Below are 24,284 nucleotides of genomic sequence, written 5' to 3' on the forward strand. Positions count from 1 at the left end.
TGTCCACAAGGCCAAAGCACTAACAGGTGTTTTCAAAACTCACAACACACATCAAAATTTGAATTTGCTCAATGCTTGGAGGCATGACTCAACATCAACGGGCACACTATGAATGGAGGCGTGCACAGCATACCCTTGGACTGCCAAGCAATGAAGCTACTTTGTGATTTCAGTGTTCCAAAAACTTCTGTGGGCACCCGTATATTTTGATTTCCAGGCAGACTAACTGAGCAATGCTGCCAAAAGTTGCAAAAGAAAACAACACAGTTTCAGTGCAAGGCCTGAAAAAAAAAGAGAGAGAGAGAGAAGGATGCAGACAAAATTATCTAAAAAAATTGCAATCATGCGATGCCAAAGATACACAATGTAATCTGTATTAAAAAGCTTTATTTTCAAGAAAAAAAAAAGCTATGCTCTACACCAGCCAAAGAAACGTAACATACAAAACGCTCTAGTGTGAAGACAAAGAGTGCATGTAAAACTGGATATATCGAAGCATGAATACCCATCTGGCACTGTCAGACCACAGGAAGGCACATAATGCTGAGTGTTGCATCTGTTAATAGCATATGAATCACACTTTGTACACACAGTCATATACCTCAGTCTCTACGCATGGGAGGTAAATATCATGGGCAACACCAGAAAAAGAAACCACAAGCTCAAAGCTTTTGTTCTAAAATTTAGCGGACAGCACACTCCAGTAGGACAGAACATAAAATAATTTGTGCTTCGCAAAAGGTACAATACAAACAGCACAAAGCAATGCTTTGAGCACTATGTGCAGTAAAATGCACGCAAGGTCTAGAACACGTAAGCCAGGCTAATAAAACACGAAACTGCAACAGCATAGGGCAATAAATAGCCATCAGGGAAAGCCAAGGCAATCTCCCTTACGAGTATATGCCTGAAAAGGTGTTAGTGTGAACCCTAGTTCATAACTCTGCGTGTTTAGATAGCGCAACCTACAGTGCACTCTCGCGCACTTGCAACGTTAGCGTGAACACTTTTTTTGGGCACACAAGTTAACATTGCCACTGGGGCAGACAAACGTGTCGCACAAGATCCGAGTCTGAAGAGAAAGGCACTAACACCACAACAGAACAAAAGCATGGAAGGCACACAGCTTCTAAACAACCCTGAGCAACAAATATGCTTCAATGCCGTCACACTCAAATGTAAAGCACACACTTTGCTGTATGCAGTTATACCACACTATTCCGATCCCTTTTCTTAGTACTCTAAGTTGTGTTCAAATAAACCCTGCAGAATAGCCAACATGCAGCCCAAATGCACAGTATTAGGATGCCTAAACGCAGCTGCAGAGGTTAGCTGTGCAAATGTAGCTCAATGCTGGAGTATCTACTAGCACTAGCTCCAGTAACAATGTCAAGCAACTTTCACAGCCTTTCTCAGCTATGATGCTTTTGGAAGCTAATACTTTGAGTGAGCCAAGAATACATTTCTCACAAATACATTGCACATTTTGGACAACACACAATACAGAGCCATAAACAGGACTGGTGCTTATACTGTGACTAACAAAAAAGTATGTGCGATACAAAGAATTTCAGCATGACAAATAAAACACCAGGTCAGTAGAATGTTCACATGTGAAAACAATTTGGACAAAAAACACAGAGTTCGGCACTGTTGCTATTCCACAAGTTATGCAAGCCATGGTGACAGATGTCCATGCTAAAACCCAGGCCCAGGAAAAAAAAAAAAGGCAAGGGGAAATAAAGTGAGAATTTTAAGGCTCATTGAGAACTATGCCGTCACCGAATGTTGAGTAATTCAGAGGTGACAAGCTAACTTTACACATATAAGAAAAACACACCTAAACAGTGACCACAAGCATGAAATGTAGACCCAATGTGGACAGATGAATATATTGGAATTCAAAACTTCTTTGCAGGTTCATATGCTAAATGCATATCCGCGGCTCATGAAATGCACCACACCTTTCACAACAGCGTCCACAAAAACATAAGTGTACGGATCAGTGAAGAAAAAGGAGCCCTTAAACAAGTGCCACTGATGGCCTGTACATTTTGAGCCTTTCAGATGGTACCAAACACGTTCTGCTCTCCTCAATATGTATAGCATGTAAAAAGTTATTGGGCACTATAGATAAATAAAATATAGGGAAATCAAGGGCTACAGTAATACCAGAAGATGGGAGTTGCTGCTTACTGCATCCGCCAACAGCTTCAACAGAGACCAACTGTCTGAATGGGCACATCAGGTGCAGCAAACATTAGGTCATAAATATTTTGCACGCTGACAACAAATTAGAATGAAATGTTACACCCATCAATGCAGGCAACCGAAACTGTCTGCGCTAAGATATCTGCACAGCTGAAAAGTAGAAAATGTGAGAGTATGACTGCCTTAACATTGCTCCTGGAGGTCCATACATAAGCCATCTCTCTACTCCACTGCTTCTAAGGGCAAGAAAGGGAAGAAAATGCATAGAATCTAGGACGGCACAAGAAAGCCTGCAAAGCTTACGACGTAAAGGGAAAAGTGTAAGAGGCAGTGGGCTCAGTTGGCAGGTTCAACATAGTTTGCGGGCAGCATCCCTGTAAGCCCTGTGCGCTGTACTGTGCCGGTCATCCAGCCTTCGTCGATGGGCACACAGCTCACAATCATATCACCATCTAGAAAGCTCACTTCATCCACATCCTGGGCCACATAGTCGTACATTGCCCGAAAGGTTCGCTGCAAAAAAAAGTAAAGGAAAATAACGAAAATACACAAATTAAAACCAATAATGATGAGAGAAAAAAGTGTCAGCCAATGTCACTGAAACAGGAGGACACAAAGTCTGGGTAATCCTTTGCTGTCAACAAAGTTGAACAAATAAAACAACCATAACAAAACACAGAGCTTTTTTTTGTCCTCTCACTCTCACTACACATGCACACACATACACAAGCAAGCAAGCAAGCCTGAATATTTACTTCTATTACTGTTGACTTTACACACACATGAAAAGGCCTGAACAAACCTCGAAAACTTGGAATCCAGGTCTTCCTATCTATTCTTTCTTTCAAGAGCAGAATATGTTAAGCAAAACAAAAACAAAAAGTGCAGGCCATTGTGTTGGCTTGGTACCGTTGCTCTGCAGTTCTGATCTCAGGTTTCTTTTTTTCTTTCTGCTGGTTCCCCCCCCCCCCCCCCCCCTCCAACTTGAAAAAACGTAACTGTGCTCACTTCAATGGCACCAACCAGTAATGGTGCCTGTGTTTACTGCCATCTTAGACACCCATGCACTGCGGTGTTAGCGAACGGATATACCAAACTGTCTCAACACAATCCAATATTTGACTACAAGTGTCCAAATCTGCCAGACATGCAGGCATGAAGGTGCACCATGCACCTTCATGCCCGCCTGATGCAAGTAATGCAGCACAGGTTTCTGACATGGCCAGGCCTAAGCACCACTAGCGTATTGCCTGTGGCAGAAGTGAAGGTGTGTTCATGCATGGTACACTTGTGCAGCTGAAAAAAGCCAAGCTGCAGGAGAGAGGAAGAATAAAAACAAGACTGATGACAATAGTGTGATCTTGAAGCCTCTACAGGGCTCGGCTTGTCAGTGGGGCAACAATGGAGCCCCTGAAGCCAGTGGGAAATTGGAAAAAGACCTCAACTAAGTTCAGGACGTTAATCAGCAAGCCAACAGCTGTGCACAAAAAGAAGGTACACAAGAACCTCACGACTGAGCTAGTGTAGCCATGCAGCCTGAAAGTTTTGCGATTTCAGCTACATGCAGGGCTGCATGCTGGCTTCTAATAGTGCTTGACTTACCCCGCTTGGCACTTGAGTCTGAGGGGGCATCACACGCTGCGTGGCATGGGCGGGTTCTGGAATTGAAGGAACCTTGCATAGTAAACTGCGCAGAACTGGACATCACAAGAAGCACTCCACCACATCCCATATCAAGTCCGTCCATTCTATTTTTCCTCGGTTTCATCACCCATTTAAAGTGCAGCCCTCATTTGCATGTACAAACCTTCTGCACAACTCTTCACTGTATCTACGAGTCCATTACTGAAATCAATCAATAGAACAACAAAAATGCAGCAAGCCTCCTTTACCAAACAATAAAAATCTCACTTTGGAAATCCTCTACAATGCCGCACCACACTAGTTTGACAAAATGCCAATTACGGTGCTGTAGTGTGGATGAGTGTGGATGCCACACTCACCTCTGTAATAGTGCTGAGTCTGTGGTGCGTTATAGCCAACGGCAGAAGATCCATAGTTGTCATTAAGTGGATCGTAATCTGCAATCGATCCTACCTTCCGCACTGGCTGAGTTTGCACTGAAACGAAAGGGAAAAAAGATGCGTGTGAACTTGACACTGCTTCACACTGGCTGCACCGAACAGATTCCATTTCCCATATTTATGAGTATTTGTTGACAAGCATGAAAAGCCACACAATATTTTTAACTGCTGAAAACCTACAAAATGTCTCATACAGGTGAACAGAAAAAAACGTCATTAATTGAACAATTATGCAAGAACTTTCATTAAATAATGAGCAAAGAGTAAAAAGAGGCAATGTGCAATTCGCTGCAAATTCTGGCAACAAAATGGACACCAAAGCAGATTTCAAAATCTGCTTACTGTATGTGAAGTGTATGGCTTGCCAGCAATTCAGTTTTATAGTTAGGAGTTTTCATTTTAAATTTGCCACTATGACGCCTGCCTGGTGACAGCTGTGCAACAAAACAGCAACAATAAATTCGGTGGGCATTCTTATGAGGTAGGATTATGCTTAACTTTTTATAGCACAGCCGTAACTTGCGGAAGCATACTTGCTTGAAATCACAGTTTCACTTTAGATGTAACATCAAATACATGCCAGTTAAGTGACAGTTATTTAGCCTTTTTCTTTATCCATTTGACAAACTTGGAAGCGCATGCATTTGCAATCCCATGAGTCTTGCATGAGGGCTAGTGGCAGTCTTCACAGTTCACATCAATTAGTCAAAACCTTTATTACTGCCACATGCGCACACAGCACAAATCATCATTTCACCTTAAACTGGAAGGGTGAGTACATGTGTAGTGCAAGTACCGTACCCGTACATGTGCAACACACATTTTTTTTTAGCAAATCCTTTGTTTGGCACACATATTTGTCACAATGTTGAAACCAGATGACAGAGGTGAACGAGTTACATTAAGCAAAATGCTGTCCTGTGCATGCTCTGTAAGCCACCAGTAAGTTGGATAAAAATCACAAGCATACTAACAGCACGTAAACAAACGAAGTAAATTAGTGTAACTCACACAACTAAGTGCCAGAAAATTTCTGCCCAAGTAGCAGAACTTATATGCATCTAAGCATGACTGCCTATTCAGCATGAGCACACAGTTTCCCTGGTTCAGTGCAAGGTAGCAAGCAGAAACACTGCGGTAACTCAATGTAAAGAATTCAGGCAGGCTAATCTGGATGATTATGGGAGAATTTTTCATTTCCCTCCCCCCCCCCCTTCCCCCCTTCCCCCCCCCAAAAGGCAAGGACTGACTGACTAAGCTACGACTATCACTTTCAAAATTATTTTCATAATGCGGAACGTGACATCACCTTTTCATAAAACAGATCACATGCTCTCGTTTCAGTATGCAAACACGCTAAGTGAACAATTTTTAATATCACTGATGCCCATCGCTTGTATCCATGCATTTCCCAAGAAAAAGATAAAGAACCCGTCTTGAGTACTGCCTATTTGGGTGCACCCCTCTCTACATACTTCAAGCATTTCACTGCATAGAAACTAGCCAACTACTTCCCTCTACAACTCGAGCCAGGTGTCTCAACTCAGATCACCAACAGGTCGCATTGACAAACTTATGTCTCCCACAGGCCAATCGTCAAAATGGGGAGAGATGAAAGAAGGCAAGGTGCAAGGCCAAAGAGTAAAAGTGAATGCAAATATGCAATGGCAAACTGAAGTGCAATAAACCAAAGCAAATAAGCTAAAAAGCTCCAACAATGAAGTTGTTTTGGTTTGGTTTATTGGTTCTTAACGTCCCAAAGCAACTCAGGCTATGAGGGAGGCCGTATTGAAAGGGCTCCGGAAATTTCGACCACCTGGGGGTTCTTTAACGTGTACTGACATCGCACAGTACATGGGCCTCTAGAATTTCGCCTTTATCAAAATTCGGCCTCCACGGCAGGATCGAACCCACGTCTTTCGGGTCAGCAGCCGAGCGCCGTAACTACTGAGTCACCGCGGCGGGGTAACAATGAAGTGAACTCACAGACTAAATTTAATATTTTTCTTTTTTTGCGTCACCCCCCCCCCCCCCACCCCGTTTTTTTTTCACCATTGTACTCAATGTTTCTAGGCCCCCCTCACGAAAAGCTAACTGCTGACACAAAAAGGTTGGGCAGGACATCAATGAATTGTTATTTACTGCTACAGGTCCTCAGAGAGTCAAAAAAGATGGGAATGAATGACATTCTTTCCAGCAAATATGCTTAAATCTTTCGGAACAGTGGGACGCATGAGGCCTGCATGTTTGAGACGCCTGACTCAAGCTTTAAGTACGCAGTCCTGTCAGCAGTACAAAAATTAGCACCAAGCTATGTCCTGACCCTGGCAAAGGTCCTTCTGGATGAGCACACAGGGAAAGGACAGTTGGCATGGGGTGGGCAGTGGGAGTACAGTAGGAAGAGGAAGGGGGGGTACCTGGTCCTTCCTCAGATGTGTAGATAACAGTGGACTGCAGCTTGGAGCTGTAGGGGGAGTTGTTATTGGCGGGGATATCGTGCTCTGCGGCCGCCCGACTCGAGTGTGTTCTGCTGGGCCGCTCCTCGTTAGAGGGAGGAGGAGGACGTACTGGAAGGAAGAGTGCTGGAAAGGTGGGAAGGAGTGCACACACGCACACATGCACATTGAGGTCTAGGGGAAAACACACACAAGGACCCAGTGAGCGACGTCAGACTGCTTAACGGAAAGGACAACACAGAGAGAGGCAAGGGGATGTTCTCCCAATGTAGCAAGGCCACATCCATGCACGGATGTGTGCAAGCACATATGCACACGCACAAACACACACACAGACAGAAACCTACAACGAAGGGAGGGAAACAAATCAAAGCTGTCACCAGGGGTTAGTAGGACGTACTCGAGATGACGGCCCACAGCACCTACACTTGCAATTCTCCTAGCAAGTTGTTATCAAGTTGGAAATCGCAGCATGCAAATGTACCAGACACACCTAAGCATCGCATATGCACGCACGTAACTTGGACAGCAGTTGTACAGCCAACAAAACTAAGCTTTTGAAGCAGCCATGTTTGCACAGAAAGGCCTTGCCTTATGCAGACCAAGTCAATCTAAAAGTGCAATGGCAGCCCATAGGGAGCAAAAGAATGGGGTCAGTACCCTACCACACAACTATGAGACATGAAATGCCATGCAAAACAATCAAGAAAACTTCAGTAAACAGCAATACTCACGAAACAGAGCACTGTCAGCAGCAGGCTCTGGTTCTGGAGCTGCAAAAATATAAAAGTGGAAATAACATGTTACCGAGCACTACATGAAATCATAGGACATCTAGTTGCAGTGAGCATGCACAGGCATAAATGCTTGGCATGGGCAGTTTTGCACAGACTGCTCCTGTTTAGAGGAACACCACAGCAGCTTAAAGCTTCTACAGCTGCAACTTAGAACTGTTTTAAAAGATGACTTTGGTAGCCTCGGGTGAGGACAAATTTAAATACTGAAGATATTTAGGTTCAGGTATATTTTTTCACTTATTGAAAATGTTAAAAATGGCCCTGAACATTTAAAGCCAGAAAAATTGATTCAGTTGTCAAATATGTTGCATGTATCCCCAACTACTGCAACACTTTCACCAAAAGTTGTTAAAACATGTTACAGTTCTGATTTGCATTCACAGCTGATGAACACACATAACAACGCTATGCATGCGGACAAAGAGATTTTGGGCCCAGAGAAGCAAGTTTGCAAAAAGTCACTTCAAGTTGAGACTGCACTGAAGCGAGAGCCACAAAGGTTTTTTTCTTATGTAATTCACAAATCACTCGCTAAAAGTGACAATTTTCCCGAGTGCCACGGCTGTAGGCTTTAAATAATGCTAATAAACAAAGATACGCTAAAACATTACCCCCTCAACAGCTTTTCTAAGTTTTCATAATTAACTGTCTCTTTCTGCTCTTCTGTGCTAAGGTTCCAGATTTTCTTGGCAACTCACTCGTTGATTCCTGCTGACCACACCTGAACCAAAAACTATCTCAAAACACTTGATCATTTTAGAGTCTCAGAAGGCACCAACAGCCAAGAAAAACTATCGAACCATATGGCACCCCCAGCTCAATATTTTATTTGCGAGCATATAATGCTCACAAGACTGTCTGCGTACACGATCACTGTCATCAGTGTGAGTAAGCATCCACTTCTATGATCCTGGTGATGCACACATCCGGTTTTCCAGTTCACTAGGTGGAACACTTACTTCATTTACTTTTTCGCTGCCTTACAGGAAATTTATTACTTCAACCACTCGTCCTGGCACCTCTAATGAACTTCACAGAGCACACAGCTGCACAAAGAGACCTTTTGAGAGCTGAAGTAATTAACGAGAGAGTGAACATGCACGCTGCACACGCCGGCTGTGGATGCACAAAGAGGCAGCACACCCTGATAGTCACTGTGGCCGTTGCGCTCGGGTGGCAGCAGACCCCGACGTTGCTCCATGAGGTTCTTTCGCTCCAGCTCGCCATGATAGGCCACGTTGCTGATGATCTTGGACGTCTGGCGGATGCGCATCGTCTCTGGGTCGTCCGCTACTTGCGTCACCTTTCCCTTCAGCTTCTCAAAGTCTTCATGGTACTTAACCTGAGCATCATAATTCCATTAAATATGCCAGCTTTACAACAACGCTCCAAGGTGTTGGCCTTTACTGCTTATAGCACAATAAAGGCCCGCACTAGCAAAAGCAAGCAACAGCAAAAGATGAAAAAAAAAAATCATGTATGACTTTTATCTGTGGGCTGCACTACACAAAAACATCATGCCAGCACAGAGCACGCCAAGAAATAAAATGATACCAGGAGATACTGTTCAGAAGATGGGCAGGGATGAAATTACAGTGTACAGCTGCCGCATGACATGCAACGGACATGCTATTGGAATTTTATGTTAGCACCAACTCATCCTGGCAGGTTTAAGGGTGTGATGGCTGCTCACAACTTTCTTTTTTCAAGTTGCCTAAGCTGCTAACAATGACTGCAGGTGCAGAACCTGCCAGCTAAAGCTTTACGAATAAATACCTACCTTATCAGTTCATTCTTAAAGAATTCCCAAAACCCAAAATAAAGTGAGTTTATGGATAAAGTGTCAAATATGCAGATTTCAAAAAACTCCTGATAATTCTTTGCGTTCCTTGCGAATGAATGTACCAGCAATACCAGGACTAATGTGCTCTGGCATAGTGCTTATGAAAGTGTGCTCACTTCGTGAGCGTAACACTCAGTGAGGGCACATTTTGCACTGCTCGATGAGAACACTGCGTGCACATTTTTTCGCCTCACACCCTACCTCCTACAAGCAACACTCAGCATTACAACACCAGGAGAGGCAGAGGGCCTCCAACAACCATTACCGAACCTTTACTCTCGACATAATCATCTCCTTTTCACAACACTAGGCAGAACAGAACTACTGTGCTTCCACGTATTTCTCTTTTCTCAACTCAGCTTTAGATGACAACCAACTTCTACATTGCAACTGAACTCCCCACAGCTGGTCATCACCAGTATTAACAAGGCATTCTCTAAGAGCGAATACAGTGCAAATGTCAACAGTCTGTGACAGTTCCCACTACGACTGCCTGTAGTGATGCTAATTTTGAAACAGGCAAATTCACTGCCCGTGCCTCGGAAGTTGCTTTTAAGAAATAAATTTTGTAGCATGATGCGTCCTGTCCGAGCTTTTTTTTTTATATAAAGTGATATAAAGTGATGCACGAGCACTACAGCTAAAAGCAAAAAAATCACTAAAGTGGCAAAAGGAAAGGCTACAGAGGTGTTGTCCTGCAACAATGGCCAAGAAAATGATTTCGTGAAGTCATGTCTAACTCAACAAGTTCAACTGCTCTGCTATCGACACAATGAAGCATGGTTTCGTAAAGTCGTGCCCAACTCAACAAGTTCAATTGCTCTGCTATGAAATATGAATTTGTGCATTCAAATGTGGACCTCTTAGCTAAAAATCTGCTTTCCGTGCCAAGATAAGCGGAAACATTATGGGGGCCCCATTACTAAACTGCACTGAAAAAGGAAACACTAATAGGTTGAGGTTGTAATCCCTTTAGACAACACTAGGATTCTCACGAAGCTTGCAGACTTCAAATGACTTCACCCTGGGTTCAGCTCAAATACTTAGTAAAATTAGCAGCCACGGTGGAAAATTTCAACTGTAGGTTGAGTGAATATTTATTTTTTAACCATTACAGCAAAGCCACAAAATACAATATGCTCTCAAGCACAATACAAAGTGAGGCAGAAAGAAAAAATAAATCAAACGAAACAGCTGAGCAAGACGAGTCCATGCTTAACCTCGCCACGTAACAGTAACTCAAAAGGTGCAAAAAATGAGATGCCCGTTTTTGGACAGTAACAGCATGCACCGCACAATACTTACTCAGAAACCACGGAGCAGCTAAGCAACAGATAGACAGTAAGTTAACACATTGCCGACAGAGAACAATTCTCAGTTAAAAATATGCACAGGCAGGCTTCGGGAACTCACCTGGCTCTGAATGCGGGTGTTTTCTGCAAGCCGCTTGGCCTCTGGCGTGTCTGCCACTGTGGTGTGTTTGGCCTGTGGACAGTGACTGCAAGACGCAAGACATAACAAACCAAGACAAAACTGAAAAACCAATGGGACCTAGTGCACCAGTTGCCATGCAGTGCCATGTGCAGCACCATGTGTCTCGGGTTATGGACAAGTGCTGCCATGTCATGGCTAGCTCTCAGGGGTACGTTACATGAACAGTCATGCAAACCTCGCGATGTGCATTACCACTTCACAATTTGGGTGGCATGTAGCATTGCAAAGCCAAGTACACTAGTCAACTGCCCTAAACGTCATGCATTTGCACTTCTGTGGTGTGAAGTGCAAGTGGTTTCATTAAGGGTGGAGGGGGGGGGGGGTGGGGGGGCTGATAAGTGGGTTGGGACGGTGCACTTGTCAATCGAGCCTTCATTTTTAATATGTTGCACTGTTGCAGGTGGAGACAAAAATGAAATTTCCTTGTGAAGAATATTGGTAAGCATATTGACAGAATAGTCATTACATTTAATGTAGGGGTGTGCGAATATTCGAAATTTTCGAATATAATTCGAATATTATATTTTTTGTATTCGTATTCGATTCGAAATCCAAGTATTCGTGTTGCTTCGAATATTCGACACGACGCGAATATTCGTATCTGGCCGAATATCTATTGCGAGCACCGGCGTTCATTTTGGTCCGCAAGTCCTATCGACAGAGACATAACAACATGACGGCGCCCAGAGCAATTCGTAACGTTGGGCCATGCAGTGGCTGACTGCACTGGTGAGCTTTGTGGCTATACCTGCGAAGCTGGTATAGTCAGAGCTGTGCACGACATACCTCGCAATACGAGCCAGTTCAGTGCCAATTGAGAGGGCATTTTCTGTGGCTGGAGAAGTCATTTCAGCTAGAAGGGAACTACTTCTGGCTGACCATGTGCAGCAGCCGGTTTTCCTTCACGACAACCTTTTATGTTCATCCCAGCAACGCGCTTTTGTGCTTATGGCAAGCTAGCCTTGATCAATGCTGTGTGCTAGCCATCTTCTCTGATATTTCCACTCTTCTAAGAACAATGTTCGAGACTTTGATACTTTTTGTGCAGCCACACACACCTTTTGTGCTCATTTCATCACTGATAGTTGAACTGTGATGTTCTTGGGTGCTGAAATAAATGTTTTGTAGTGGTTAAATGCGTCTGTCCTTGATTATTCGATATTCGATTCGATATTCGGAACCAAGTATTCGTATTCGATTCGTATTCGAAAAATTTGATATTCGCACACCCCTAATTTAATGCTCTCATTTATTACCTGCTAATCATGCCTGTTGCTCATCACAGAGTCAGTCCGATGTTAATCCATTTGACAATATGCTCTCTCTCAGATTCTCCATTAGAGCTCTCATTTCTTTCTCTTTTGTTCCTAGAAATACCAAGCATTCTTTTTCGCCGCCTTCTAGCGGGGATAAATATATATATATGTTTTAACTCAGCAGTTTTGGTTTGTGCGATGTTTTACTCAATTCTCTCCTGTATCATGCAGAGAATGGTCCATGTAAAAACGGGCCAAGAGGCTAAGTGTCAGTGTGGGCAGGGAAGGGCGAAGTGCTGGGCCACTGCACCAGGTACCGCTCACACTACTGACACCACTGTGCAGCGCACTAAGCACGAACAGCAAATCTCGGGCTAACCACGGCTACCCCGAAAAACCTGACAACATGCCAAAACTACAACAGTTAACGTAGCAGCAAGTGAAAAACTGCGCTGGCTATGTCCACCACAAAAGTGCATGGAACGAATAGTTCACTGCAAAACCAATAAGTGTGGGTTAGCTTTTCAGCCATAATATCCCTGTTACAACAGAAGTGGTCTGCCATTTGCTCGAGTTCGCAGCTCAAGATGTCGGTCCACAACAGCTATCGCCAAGTGCTATCTTAAAGCCCCAAAAGACAAGCTTATATTTATCATGTGCAAACTCTCCCGAACATGGCTTTCCGCTCAACAAATTTATAACTGGTTGTGAAGATGCTCTGCAGGGCAGGCTTGTCATCCCGAAGCTGCCTTTCAAGAACACAAGCTATCAAAGTCAGATGCAGTTCCATTTCTGCTTATTATGTGAACGCTAACATTTTAATGTACCCCTGCCCTGGCTTAGAGCGGCCACCAAATACTGGTGCCAAAATGACAATGGCAGGCTATAACGGAACTGTACATTAGGACCATCTTAGAGAAGGGTCTTCTTTTAAACGTCCTGACGTCATTGCCCGAGAATGAAGAAAAGAATTTATTCAACAGATGACCAAGACAGGGACCAGTGGCATATAAATGAAGCTCTTCTTGTCTTAGCATTCTTGGTTAGTACCCCATAAACAAGATAATATGCGCACCCCATTTCTCAGTTCACAAATCAAGAAATATTTCAGAGAAATGTGCACGATGAGGAAAGAATTAAGGGAATGTGACTTTATAGTCCACCGAAAAACAGCAAACTTAGCATCCATCCATTTAAAAAATACAATGAATGTTATATTAAAACCAGTAATTTTAATCATCTACCTCAGCACTTCCCAGTGCCCTATATAAAGACCCACTGTTTTATGACATGCTTGTATTAAACACAGGCAACTAAGTCTCATGCATTACAGCCGAATTCTAAAGCTTTATTTACGATTGCCATCATTAGAAGCAAGCCATATTGGATCGACAACGGCACACCACTATATTTAATCATACAAAACTTCCAACACGCAAAATAAAACTGAAAAAAAAAAAGAAGTTACAAATAACAAACCAGTCAACTCCGTTTGATGACAATTAGACTGCTGAATCGAATCAGGGAGACTTATACTTTTAACACAACCTTCAGCTTGCACAAGTCGTGCATGAAAACACAACGGTAACATTCGCACTAGTTTGCAAAGTGCGCAACAGAGAGAAAGAAAAAAACTCGCACGGCGACACTGTCTACTTTCAGCTGAAAGTTTCTGCTTATCGATGTCGCGAACGAGTCAGACACACGAGTCTTCGTTATCAGCCGTCACGCACATCGTTCCGGAAGTCTGCAGCTGATGTTTTCTTTCCCCCCACCAGGTATACACGTGCGTTACAAGGCAACGCACTCACGAGAAAGCACCGGCCTCGCAAAGCCGGTGCATAAGGAAGCCGCATACTTACGCGCTGCAATAAGGAAGCTTGTTGAATCCCTTGTACGTTTTCATGTTTAGCGTCATGCCGCATTCTTGACACTTGAAGCAACCTTTGTGCCATATCTGTCAGAAAGCATCAAAACACACACACACGTCGCATGTTGAGAAATGCTGCTGCTTTTGCGCCCGCATCGCGGCCTGGCCACACCCGCATTTTGAAAGCGCGACTGCAACACAGCTGGCGCAGTGAATTCGCACACAGCTAAGGAAGGGCGTGCGACCGAAGCCCGCCTCGCGAAGCGAACTCCTTTCACCCAAGAAGATTGGGGGCGCCTCTGAAGAGCGCACGAACGCGTCAGAGACGGCCCCGCCGACCTTGCTTTAGTAACGTGAACCGCAAGCAGTCATAATGCCCTAATTTAGAAGTGACAACTTCGCGGAACCATTCAGCGGTTAAAGAAACGTGTTTCAAGCGGGCAGTGAAAAACTGTGTCGTGGATATATCACCACAGGAAGCCTGTGTCAGTGATGAGAACGATTAGAGAGGTTACGGGTCGTTCGCACAAAACTTCGCCCGTCTTGGAAGAGGAGTAGTGTCAGACCAGACCGCAAGATCCGGATTAGCTCAACAGGATATCAGGCGCGGCAGCTTATGCAGCCACGGTGTCAACCGGAACGCGGGGATTAAAAAAAAGCACAGCCTTGCCTCGGTTCCAAATCAGCAGTTTTCTAGATGATATCGAGAACACTAAAGAAGGGGCTTACCTTGTCCAAACATTTCAGCTCTTCAAGCGGATACACCGTCTTTTCACAACGCGCACACTTTTTGGAGCTCATCGTCCGCCGCAGAGACACGTACTGAATCACGGGAAAACCAAGTAATCCAGATTTTTTCCGTGGAACTTTTCCAAAAACGTCCAGAACACTAGAGTGAGAGTCGGGGAATCACAAGCACTCACAACCGAAAAAAAGTGACTGAAAAAATGTCTTCTAAAACATGCAGGTCTTCAAAAAATGTCAACACAAGAAACGGAAAAAAAAAGTGATGTTATAGTTTTAATGCACCAAAACAATCTATTTAAAAGTAAATTTTGCTTTAAGCAAACAGCAATTTTATGCTTAATATTTGAAATGTAACAAAATTTTAAGTTAACAATTTGAACTGACTCTGCTGTATCGCCTTTTCAGTTGGCTGTTGTAAACTTGCGCATGCGCGGTGCGGCCTTTTCCAGCAGGCCGAAATGTCTAAGCGAGGTATGTGAATGCTTGGGGATTTATAATCTGAATTAATCGATGCTCTCATAGCACTAGTCGTTATTAAACCTTTCAAGGTTATCTATTAGTGCTTCTTAATGACACTTACAAGCTTAATTTGTGCACTGAGCACCAATTTCATATATGATTGTTCATCGGCGCTCATGTGGAATCGCCCGGTTTTGCACTGCTGGCGCGGTTTCTTTATCTGAATGAAACAGCAATTTTCGCTTTAATAAAATCCTGTCTTACTGCTAGCTGTAAGACAGTTATTTTTTGGACTGACTACTGGTGATCGTAGGGTGTTAACTCCGCTGTCTCGCATCGTTTTCAGGACGTGGTGGAGCCGCGGGAGCGAAATTCCGCATTTCGCTCGGTCTTCCTGTTGGGGCGGTCATTAACTGCGCCGACAACACAGGTACTGGTTGATTTCTCATTTCTGTGATGGAGTACGATGCACAGTAATCCATGTTACTTTAAAAAAAAAACAGACCATTGAACTCGTACTCTGCAACTGCGGCCGAGTGTAGCAACGCCTCGTGATATGTGGAGATTGTGACAGGTGTGTTTGTAAAATGTGCAACGTCTTTTGTGCGCGTGATGTTATTCATCTTGCTGAGAGTTGGACGTTACTAGCATCAGTCCGTCGTTCAAGATTAACTACGTGGAGACTGCGCCGTTACACTGAATACAGCGCGTTACCTGTGAATTCGTGGTTGATTCATATCCTAATTTTTTTGGCCATGCAGGAGCCAAGAACCTTTACGTGATAGCCGTCAATGGAATCAAGGGTCGGCTGAACAGACTCCCAGCTGCTGGCGCTGGCGACATGATCGTGGCCACTGTCAAGAAGGGAAAGCCAGAGCTGAGGAAGAAAGGTAGGTGCTTCCTTCCAAAGTAAAAAGCACAACTACGTCATATTACTTTCTTTTTATTTGCTGTGCACTGTGAATGATCTGAAGAAGGCAACCACCAGGCTAGAGCCCATGCCACATACGCACGAGAAGTGGCAGTGAATGCTTAATTGTTTTAATGCCATTATTTTCGGAGTTAGTGCTACACGTTCATTATACAATAGCCACAACAACGACTGCAAAGCAGTGAAAAATGTTACCTGACCTGAAAATAAACAGTCATAATGAGCACTATATCTCGGGAATGTTCAAAGTAGTGTATATTTTGTGGAAAACGACGCTGATCTTGCTTGACAAGTCTGAAAGGTTGTCATTAACCTGTGTGTGAGCACTCAAGCACTGAGTTTATGTCAGAAGTGTCAGTGAAAATGCAGTAGAGGTGCCTCCTATGGTCGAAAGTTATGAATAAACCATTTGCAACTGTATAGGAAGTTCTTATTAACTAAAGTTGCCTGCTTTCTTGCGTGTGGAATGGGGATGACAGTATGCATTGCTTGGGCGAATGAGTTGTGGCGAACTCAGTAGGCTGCGAATGGCATTAAACCTTCAGGCAGTAAGCACTTTATGACATTCAGTTTGTCCATGTGGCACTGGTATAAGTTGCTGGTTGGACACCACAGGGCCCAGGTCTTTTCAGTTGCAAGCAGGAACTCTGCCTTAACTTTGATTTGAGTTCCTTTAACGAGCCAAGAAAGGAAAGCATGGGGTTTCTCATGAACACAAATTTTTTTACATGAAAGGGCAGCTGGTGCTGCTGTGTGTCGAAAAACTTCCTCATGCATGTACACGTGTGTGCAGTGTCCACACATTTGTCCCGAGTGCTCAAGCAGCATGCTCAGTTGTATGTCAACGACTCGAATAGCGGGCTTTCACTCAAGCTGCATTGACCATTATATTGGTAGAGCACAGCAAAAGGCCACCCATAGGTCTTATTGTCTTATCGCCACCTGCTTTGGCCTGCTGTGTAAGCTACGCTCTGTACGCCACAGTGGTACTGGTCACACCACATACAAGCCTTCTATTATTGGCCCTTGGGTTCTAGAATGCATGCTTGTTAGTATGTGCAGAGTATGCTGAATCAGCGTGTCATGTTGGCCATCTGCTGCATTGGCTCTGTGGTTTGCTGCCCACCATGAGGCTTCGGGTGTTCCAGCTGAAGCACTTACAGTGCAGTAGATGCAAAAATGCCTGTGCCTTGAGATTTTGGTGCACACTGAAAAACCCCATTTGGTTAGAATTCAGTCGGAACTTGGAAGCAGTGGGCCTTGCAATGTAGCTTTGGCTGAAAGTAGATTTCTGCACAAACCTTGTACACTTCCTATTGTCACTCTGATGCCAAGAAACTTTAGGAATGAGAGGACGAGGGTGTAGAGCGAGAAAGGACACACAAACAGAACAGTGGACGTAACAGGCGTCGGCGGGAGCACATTCCTACACACATGGTGCATTCCTGCTCACATGGTGAAAAATAGAATAGTGATGCCAGCAGCTGGTAGAGCATTTGAGCACTGCACGTGCAAGGGGCCCACCATAGGCTTGTACTGCGGGGAAAGTGCCGCGGGGGAAGACCAAAAGATAAGCATTTTCAGAAATTGTGGTACCTTAAAAAAACAGTCAGTGACGGTGCATGCTTGTGGGCACACTGCGCTTGTAACCATTACAACTGCTGCATTTTCAGTGATAACGGAATGAATTCCAAATTACAGCATAGTTATAAAAACAGAGTTGTTAATCAGGCTTGAGAAAAAGTGCTGTGGCTGTGGTTTGTTGTCAAATGGCTTAAAGCCCATCAAAAACCATCGCGAACACTCCAACTCCAATAGTGACATGTTATTGCTCTGCCTAAAGTCAGTAACTGATTGCAGGCAGTGCAGTGATGTGCTGTGACTTTAAATGTTCGAGTTTTTTTAAGCATGAAATGCTTTTAGCTCCTGTTGTCGGCATTGTGGTGACGTCACGCCAAGACCGAGAGCCATCATCCGGGCACTGAAATCCACTCATCCGGGCACTGAAATCCACTCATCCGGTCACTGAAATTCACTCATCCGGGCACTGAATTCCACTCATCCGGGCTCTGAAACGAGAACATCCGGGCACCGTACGAGACTTAACGAGATTCAACTAGACTCTCTAAGCCCTCCTACGGGAACGAGATTCAACTAGACTCTCTAAGCCCTCCTACGGGACCGTCATACAAGCGCCGGTTGCTCTTCAAACAAGTCACAAAAAATAACTGCTGCCAGTGTCTTCTCAATGTTTATCAAGATATCAGTCGAGCTGTGCATTTGATAATGCACAGAATTATAATTTCCGATTTCTAATAACGCGTGGAAAAAGCACATACATGCCACAATACACTTCGTTGTCATACGTCATCTGTTAGGGGCTTTGAGAGAAGGCCGCTTAGAGAAAGAGGGCGAGAAGGGCTTTCGGCGGAAACTCCCTCCCCAAGGATGGCACTGCGGTCCCACACTCACGCACGTAAAAGACCGGCCGCTTGGCCTTCAAGCCCTTTCCCCTTCTGGCAGGCAGATTATACACGCTCGCGGAGTATTCGAACGCGCTGCATATACATTCTTGTCAGGCCTGCGTCTCGTCGTGTCCGCGTACACTTCTGCATCGTCCTGGATTTCAATGCCGCCACCGTCACAGCTGCTTAAGCCGAGCAATGGAGCCAGTGTTAGGCCCGTAAACATTTCATGCTTACTCTACTCTCGGTTACGGGAGAGGCGCAATTTTTTTTTCCCACCTTACGTAGAGGTGCACTGTTGGTAGCTCTTGTTTACAGTCCTGTTGTCAGATGGAGCAAAAAAAAAATACATTATTGCTGCACCTCAGTGCCTGCATTTGGTCTCTCAGTAGAAATTGCTTGAGGCATGCTTGTTGCCTTTTTAATCTGCTCATTGATGTAGGTGTCCACCACCATATTTTGGTAATCCTCTCACATATAGTTTTGCTAAGTTCGTTAAGGTTTGTTAAGTTTTGGTGTTTAAGGTCTTGAAGTGACAAATAATCTATGAGAGACGCTGTAGTGGAGGGCTCTGAATTTAGTCCATCTGGGGTTTTTAAAGTGCAAGGTTTAGTGTGCTCTGCTGCGGTTGTTTTACACTGCTGCCTTGTTGTCCTTTTTCACATTTCAGTCATGCCAGCTGTTGTCATTCGGCAACGGAAGCCATACCGGAGGAAGGATGGTGTGTTCATCTACTTTGAAGACAATGCTGGCGTCATTGTTAACAACAAGGGAGAGATGAAGGGTGAGTGTGCTGTATGAAACATCCCGCTGGAAATTTAGTGCAGACTAATTACTCCCTTTCGTGTTTTCAGCAGTGACAGCTGGCATAAATCATAGTTGATCAGGTCTGCATGCCAGTGCCGGCTGCTAGCAAAGTATAAACTGCAGTTGACTTCAAGGAAGGCATGCAGTCGAGATGAATGCATCAGCTGACAGAGGGGTTTACAAGCCCGTTGACATAACACTTTCTGCTGTTCATTTCTTTTGCAGTTACATGTACCGTTGCTCTAGCACATACAAAAAAATTCACAAACATTTTGAGGGAATATGTAAATGGTGGCATGCATGTAAACTGGTTGCGAAAGATTAACAGTGTTGCACTGGGAACAAATGAACCCTTACTGTATTGTAGCTTGACTTGCATAAAGAAAGGGTGGACTGTGCAAGTAGAAACACCTGGGTGTGTTGTACAGGAAACTATGAGCTTTAGTTTTAACTGTTAGTGTCACCAAGGTAGAATTCCTACTGGAAAAGCTCATTAATTTGAATTTCAAGGGGCCGCAAGAAGAGGGACCTCAAGAAAACTGGCATGAACCGCTTGCCTCGCAGAAAATTTATTTAGGGGAAGTCTGGGCTGTCGTCACCTGCTTTTGAGGTGTGAACAGCGTGACGACTATTTTTTACATTTTCATCAATCCCTTCTAATTGTCCAGATTTCTGAATTAGCTGGAGTCGAATTGATGAGCTTTTTTTTATAGAGTTGAATTCAAAGAACACTGGAGGCTACTGGTGCCTTGATAATTTAGCCATCTTAGGGGTGATAGGAAGTACATTGATCTCAGTGGTTGGCTTCAAATTAGCTTGTGGCTTGTTTGCTTAATTGAATTTGTTGTCATCTTGCACTAAACAGCATTAGTTGCTTTGATCCTTCCTGGCAGTGCTAGGTACCAATACAATCTGTTTTATGCGCATGCAACTTGACTTGTGACAGTTTTGTTGCTTTGTCTAAATGGTGGTGAATGATTTACTTGTGCTTCAAGGTTCAGGTATTTTAAGAGCTTCCGGCCATTGCAATGGTAGCTGCGTGACATCAGAAAGAGTTGTCACGTTGAACCAATGATAGCCCTCCGCTGTTGACGTAATGAGCGCTGCATGACATGTTGCTCATGGATTCTGCCGAAAGACTAGCACCGCTGGTCACCCCAAGGCGTAGAAGTGCGAATTTTTTACAAATATATTTTAAATGATCAGCTCACTTTTGGGGTATGAACGCTCGGTGGTTGTTGCTCTACATAATGCAAGCGTTAATACGCTTGCATTCCTCACCCTTTTCAGGGACCCTTTAATTGAGTTAAATTTAGTGTCCACTTTTCTGGTACCACCGCAAATACAGGTGAACCTTTGTGTAACCATCCTCCATGTTGTGAATTTTTTTTATTTGCCGAATATCTCATTTCCCCAACGCCGCCCCTCACTGCTGTGCTTGTAACAAAGGTGTTGCAGCGGTTGACCTTAATATAAAGAACTCTACACCAGCTACCTGGTGCGCTAGTGGTGAGTTACCTGAAATTTGGCTGAACCATGTGAAAGGTTTACAATGGTAAAATATGAACTGACTTGAGAGGAACATCTACGGTCACAGTGGGTGACCAATATGAGAAATAGCTAAAAAGACATGGGACGAAGCAGTGTGCTCTCATTGCCGTCTCTCGGTTGCTTGCGCGAATTCCGGTGCCATTAGCTCTCGTTCAGAGGCAGGAGCAGTGGTGAATGCCGATGACACACGGCCTAGAGTATACCTAGCAGACCAAGAGTGGCAGCGTGCGGGAGGAAGCAGGTGGTACCTTTGCGGCCTGTCTAGCATCGGTGGCGCAACTGCATGCTCTCCTTTAGCCTGGCCGTGGTGCCCCCGACTTCCCTGCCTCTGCCGCTGCTCTCCCCACACCACTCGTGCGAGCTGCAGCGCACGGGGCGGCGTCTGCTGCCACGGTCGCTTTTGTCAGCGTGATCGCGAAACATTTCTCCACATTTATGACTACGAGTAATGGAGGTTTACTGTAAGCAATTTCAAGGTGATTTACACTTATTTCTTATTCTGGTTTCCATTATGCATCATCTTTTCAAGTCCTCACGTGAAAACTGCATGTAACGAAAAATCGCACTTTTTCAATTTTCGTTATACCCAGCTTTAACTGTATAATGCAACAGAGAAAACCAACAAGTGGTGTGCTGCCATGCCGAACGCTTGTTTCAGTGTCTTGTCATTGATTATAAACTAAAAGAGTGCCGCCGCGGTGGCTCAGTGGCTATGGTGCTCGGCTGCTGGCCCGAAAGACGCGGGTTCGATCCCGGCCGCGGCGGCTGAATTTCTTTGGAGGAGAAATTCGAGGTCCGTGTACTGTGCGATGTCAGTGCACGTTAAAGAACCCCAGGTGGTCGAAATTTCCGGAGCCCTCCACTACGGCGTCTCTCATAGCCTTGGTCGCTTTGGGACGTTAAACCCCATAAACCAACCAACCAACTATAAACTAAAAGATGATTGACAACTCGGGGTATATAAGTACTCTCCATAAGTAGGATTTGTGAATGATAGGGAAGATGGCCAGTTTAGTAGTATGACTTTCTTTGCAGGCCATTGGCTTTGTAACAGCAATGCATGTGCAAAACATTTGAAGGTGCAAGGTGTAGTTATGTTTCCCATATGTTTTTATTTTTCTGATAGATTTGTGTGTTCAAGGCGAATTAGTAGCATAGGTGTTGGAAGGAAGACTTCATTCTTTTTTTTTTCTCCATAGGGTCAGCTATTACTGGACCAGTGGCAAAGGAATGTGCAGACTTGTGGCCCAGGATTGCCTCCAATGCCAGCAGCATTGCCTAATATGCGATGGTCAGCTAAAATAAAAAAAAAATCCCTCACACAAATTGCATTGTTGTCTTCAGTCTTTTTTGCAGATTCACTGTGCTGGCAGTTTGTATACAAACTGTGAAGGTTTGTCTATTGTGTCATTTCAAAACATAAGTCACTGGTCAGTACTGCCTATTCAGTTTTCAAGGTAAAAATTTTTTACAAGAGGCATTGTAGTCAAACCTATTGAACACAGTGAAGCAGCGAGCTTGCTTTCATACCTTAAAATGCTGTATGCGCATGTTGATAGATTGCCCATTAGTGCAAGACCAAACCCCCAAGTTTCCTGCGCTTGTGTGCTGTTTATGTGGCGGCCGTGACTGCTGTAGTTCTTGTACACTTGTTGCTATGCATTGAGGCACGGGGCAACATTGAGACAGATGCGAAGACAAGCTGCACTATAGTGTTCTATAAGTAGTCTTGTAACGTTTGTCTAGGCACACATTTAGTTGAGTTTAAAAACATTGCTGTATGAGTCAAGTGATTGATCTAATGCTCAGTGTCTCGAATTCATGACAGTATACTATTTTTATGCTGTGTACTTATTACCACATGGGGTTGCATGCATACGAAGTTTGATGTCAACATGTTTCGAGTTGGCAGCAGTTTCTGGTCGGAGTGTTTATAGTCGCTCTGAGCAATATGTGAAGAAAAGGAGTGAATGTGCGATTTCCAGCCAGCACCCAATAGTTGCTTATGTCTCCTTTTCTGACAGCTGCTTAAGGAGCAATAGGGAGGAATTAGTTGGATAAATTATTAGGCTCTAGGCCTTCAATTTGGTCTTCTACACAACTAAGTCTAGCTGTACAAAATGCTGAGTGTTACTAATAGGTTAGTATTTCTCAACTTCAATGGCACTAACAAAACTTGAATGTGGGTAAAAAGCGAACAGTGTGGAGGTAGCGATCTTTTTCTTCAGTTCCTTCGTAGTTTGGACATTAGTAGTTCAAGCACATTTACACGGAAGAAATAAGTGCACAATGCCTGCCAATTTCCTAACACGAAAAATTTACCAAGTAGTAATAGTAGTTTTGGATTGCAAATCTACTGGTGATTGTTCACAGTTTGAAGTCCATTTCTGTTCTTGGTTGCTAATTCATTTCCGCTAAGGAGTACTAGTTCTGGCATTCTCTGCAGTGGGATGGCAAAACTGGGATCGGTCTGTAAGAAGTGCTGTGATATTGAAGGAGCAGAATTATTGAAACTCCCTAGGATAATAAAATGCATGGCTTCAAGTCCACGGTATGCCTAAACAATAAGATGTTTTATTATACAAATATGCACCAAGAACTGTTCTTGATGTTTACATAATTGTGCGTAGCAGGTGACATTTGTGCAGGTTCGTTTTGTGCGCTTCTGTAGCAAGAAATGGTAGAAGCAGCTGGTAAAATGGTTTTATTATGGATAGTTAAGGCAAGCGGCGCAGGCCATTTCTACAAGCGATATTGCAAGCTGAAAGAAATCTCTGTACTTGGGTGATGGCCACTATGTTTGTAAATTGGGTCGTGTGGCTTCAGCGTTTCTTCATGAATCGGTTGTGAATTGGATTCTGCTCCTGTCTGTTGTGCATCTTTTGTTGCATTCTTCACGCAAAAGTATTCGTGCTCTAGCCAAACTTTCTTCATTCTGCACGATAGAGCCTCTCAGTTACGGAATGGCCATAGTGTGATTCAAATGGTAATAGTCGCACCCCACGTCATTTGCAACGCTGTGAAGGCTGCTGCAATCTGAGCCAATCAGAACAGTGTGCACTGCAAAACGTGCTCCTCCGCACCCCGTCACTGGTGGCTCCATCCCTGGGAAGGAAAGAGCACCAGTGTCCAGCTGCTGCGCGCGGGAGACTGGGCGGATGCCATGCTTACGAATGGCGATGCTCCACTTAGTAGCAGACCTCCGCAACAAGCTTTGTGTTCATGCCGGGACTCGCTCACTATACTTTCAAAACTTCTTTTTCAATTACTGCAATAATTGTTCGATAAATAGTCTCAACACTGCTCAGATATT

General features: G+C 44.1%; 2 protein-coding genes across 4 annotated transcripts; one reads left to right on the top strand and one right to left on the bottom strand.

Annotated features, from left to right (window-relative positions):
- Window positions 1-367: 367 nt before the first annotated feature.
- On the bottom strand, window positions 368-14,984 carry Lasp (LIM and SH3 domain protein Lasp). 3 transcript variants are annotated; one of them, XM_089549661.1, is made up of 9 exons: window positions 14,741-14,984; window positions 14,004-14,098; window positions 10,805-10,889; window positions 8,692-8,890; window positions 7,486-7,524; window positions 6,713-6,862; window positions 4,215-4,331; window positions 3,814-3,869; window positions 368-2,724 (listed from the first exon to the last, which is right to left on the bottom strand). In XM_089549661.1, the coding sequence occupies exons 1-9, from the start codon at window positions 14,810-14,812 to the stop codon at window positions 2,548-2,550; spliced, it is 990 nt and encodes a 329-aa protein (XP_089405787.1). In that variant the 5' UTR covers window positions 14,813-14,984; the 3' UTR covers window positions 368-2,547. The 3 variants fall into 3 exon arrangements, with proteins under 3 accessions (XP_089405787.1, XP_089405786.1, XP_089405788.1); XM_089549660.1 differs by having other exon boundaries at window positions 6,713-6,877; XM_089549662.1 differs by lacking the exon at window positions 6,713-6,862.
- A 191-nt stretch (window positions 14,985-15,175) lies between these two features.
- RpL23 (ribosomal protein L23) lies at window positions 15,176-22,297 on the top strand. The gene is made up of 5 exons (XM_089549663.1): window positions 15,176-15,229; window positions 15,564-15,647; window positions 15,979-16,107; window positions 19,284-19,397; window positions 22,171-22,297. The coding sequence occupies exons 1-5, from the start codon at window positions 15,217-15,219 to the stop codon at window positions 22,251-22,253; spliced, it is 423 nt and encodes a 140-aa protein (XP_089405789.1). The 5' UTR covers window positions 15,176-15,216; the 3' UTR covers window positions 22,254-22,297.
- The last annotated feature ends 1,987 nt before the right edge of the window (window positions 22,298-24,284 follow it).

Source organism: Amblyomma mixtum, chromosome 6 (assembly GCF_055824585.1).
Source record: "Amblyomma mixtum isolate Tamu chromosome 6, ASM5582458v1, whole genome shotgun sequence".
Taxonomy (NCBI): Eukaryota; Metazoa; Arthropoda; class Arachnida; order Ixodida; family Ixodidae; genus Amblyomma; species Amblyomma mixtum.

What these genes read in the sequence shown, in the direction of transcription:
- Lasp (XM_089549660.1), bottom strand. Translation starts at nt 14,812, where the DNA reads ATGAGCTCCAAAAAGTGTGCGCGTTGTGAAAAGACGGTGTATCCGCTT. An exon ending in AGCTGAAATGTTTGGACAAG is followed by an intron (nt 14,099 to 14,740) that starts GTAAGCCCCTTC and finishes GCTTTCTGACAG; the next exon opens with ATATGGCACAAAGGTTGCTT. An exon ending in ACACCCGCATTCAGAGCCAG is followed by an intron (nt 8,891 to 10,804) that starts GTGAGTTCCCGA and finishes TATGATGCTCAG; the next exon opens with GTTAAGTACCATGAAGACTT.
- RpL23 (XM_089549663.1), top strand. An exon ending in TAACTGCGCCGACAACACAG is followed by an intron (nt 15,648 to 15,978) that starts GTACTGGTTGAT and finishes TTGGCCATGCAG; the next exon opens with GAGCCAAGAACCTTTACGTG. An exon ending in CAACAAGGGAGAGATGAAGG is followed by an intron (nt 19,398 to 22,170) that starts GTGAGTGTGCTG and finishes TTTTCTCCATAG; the next exon opens with GGTCAGCTATTACTGGACCA.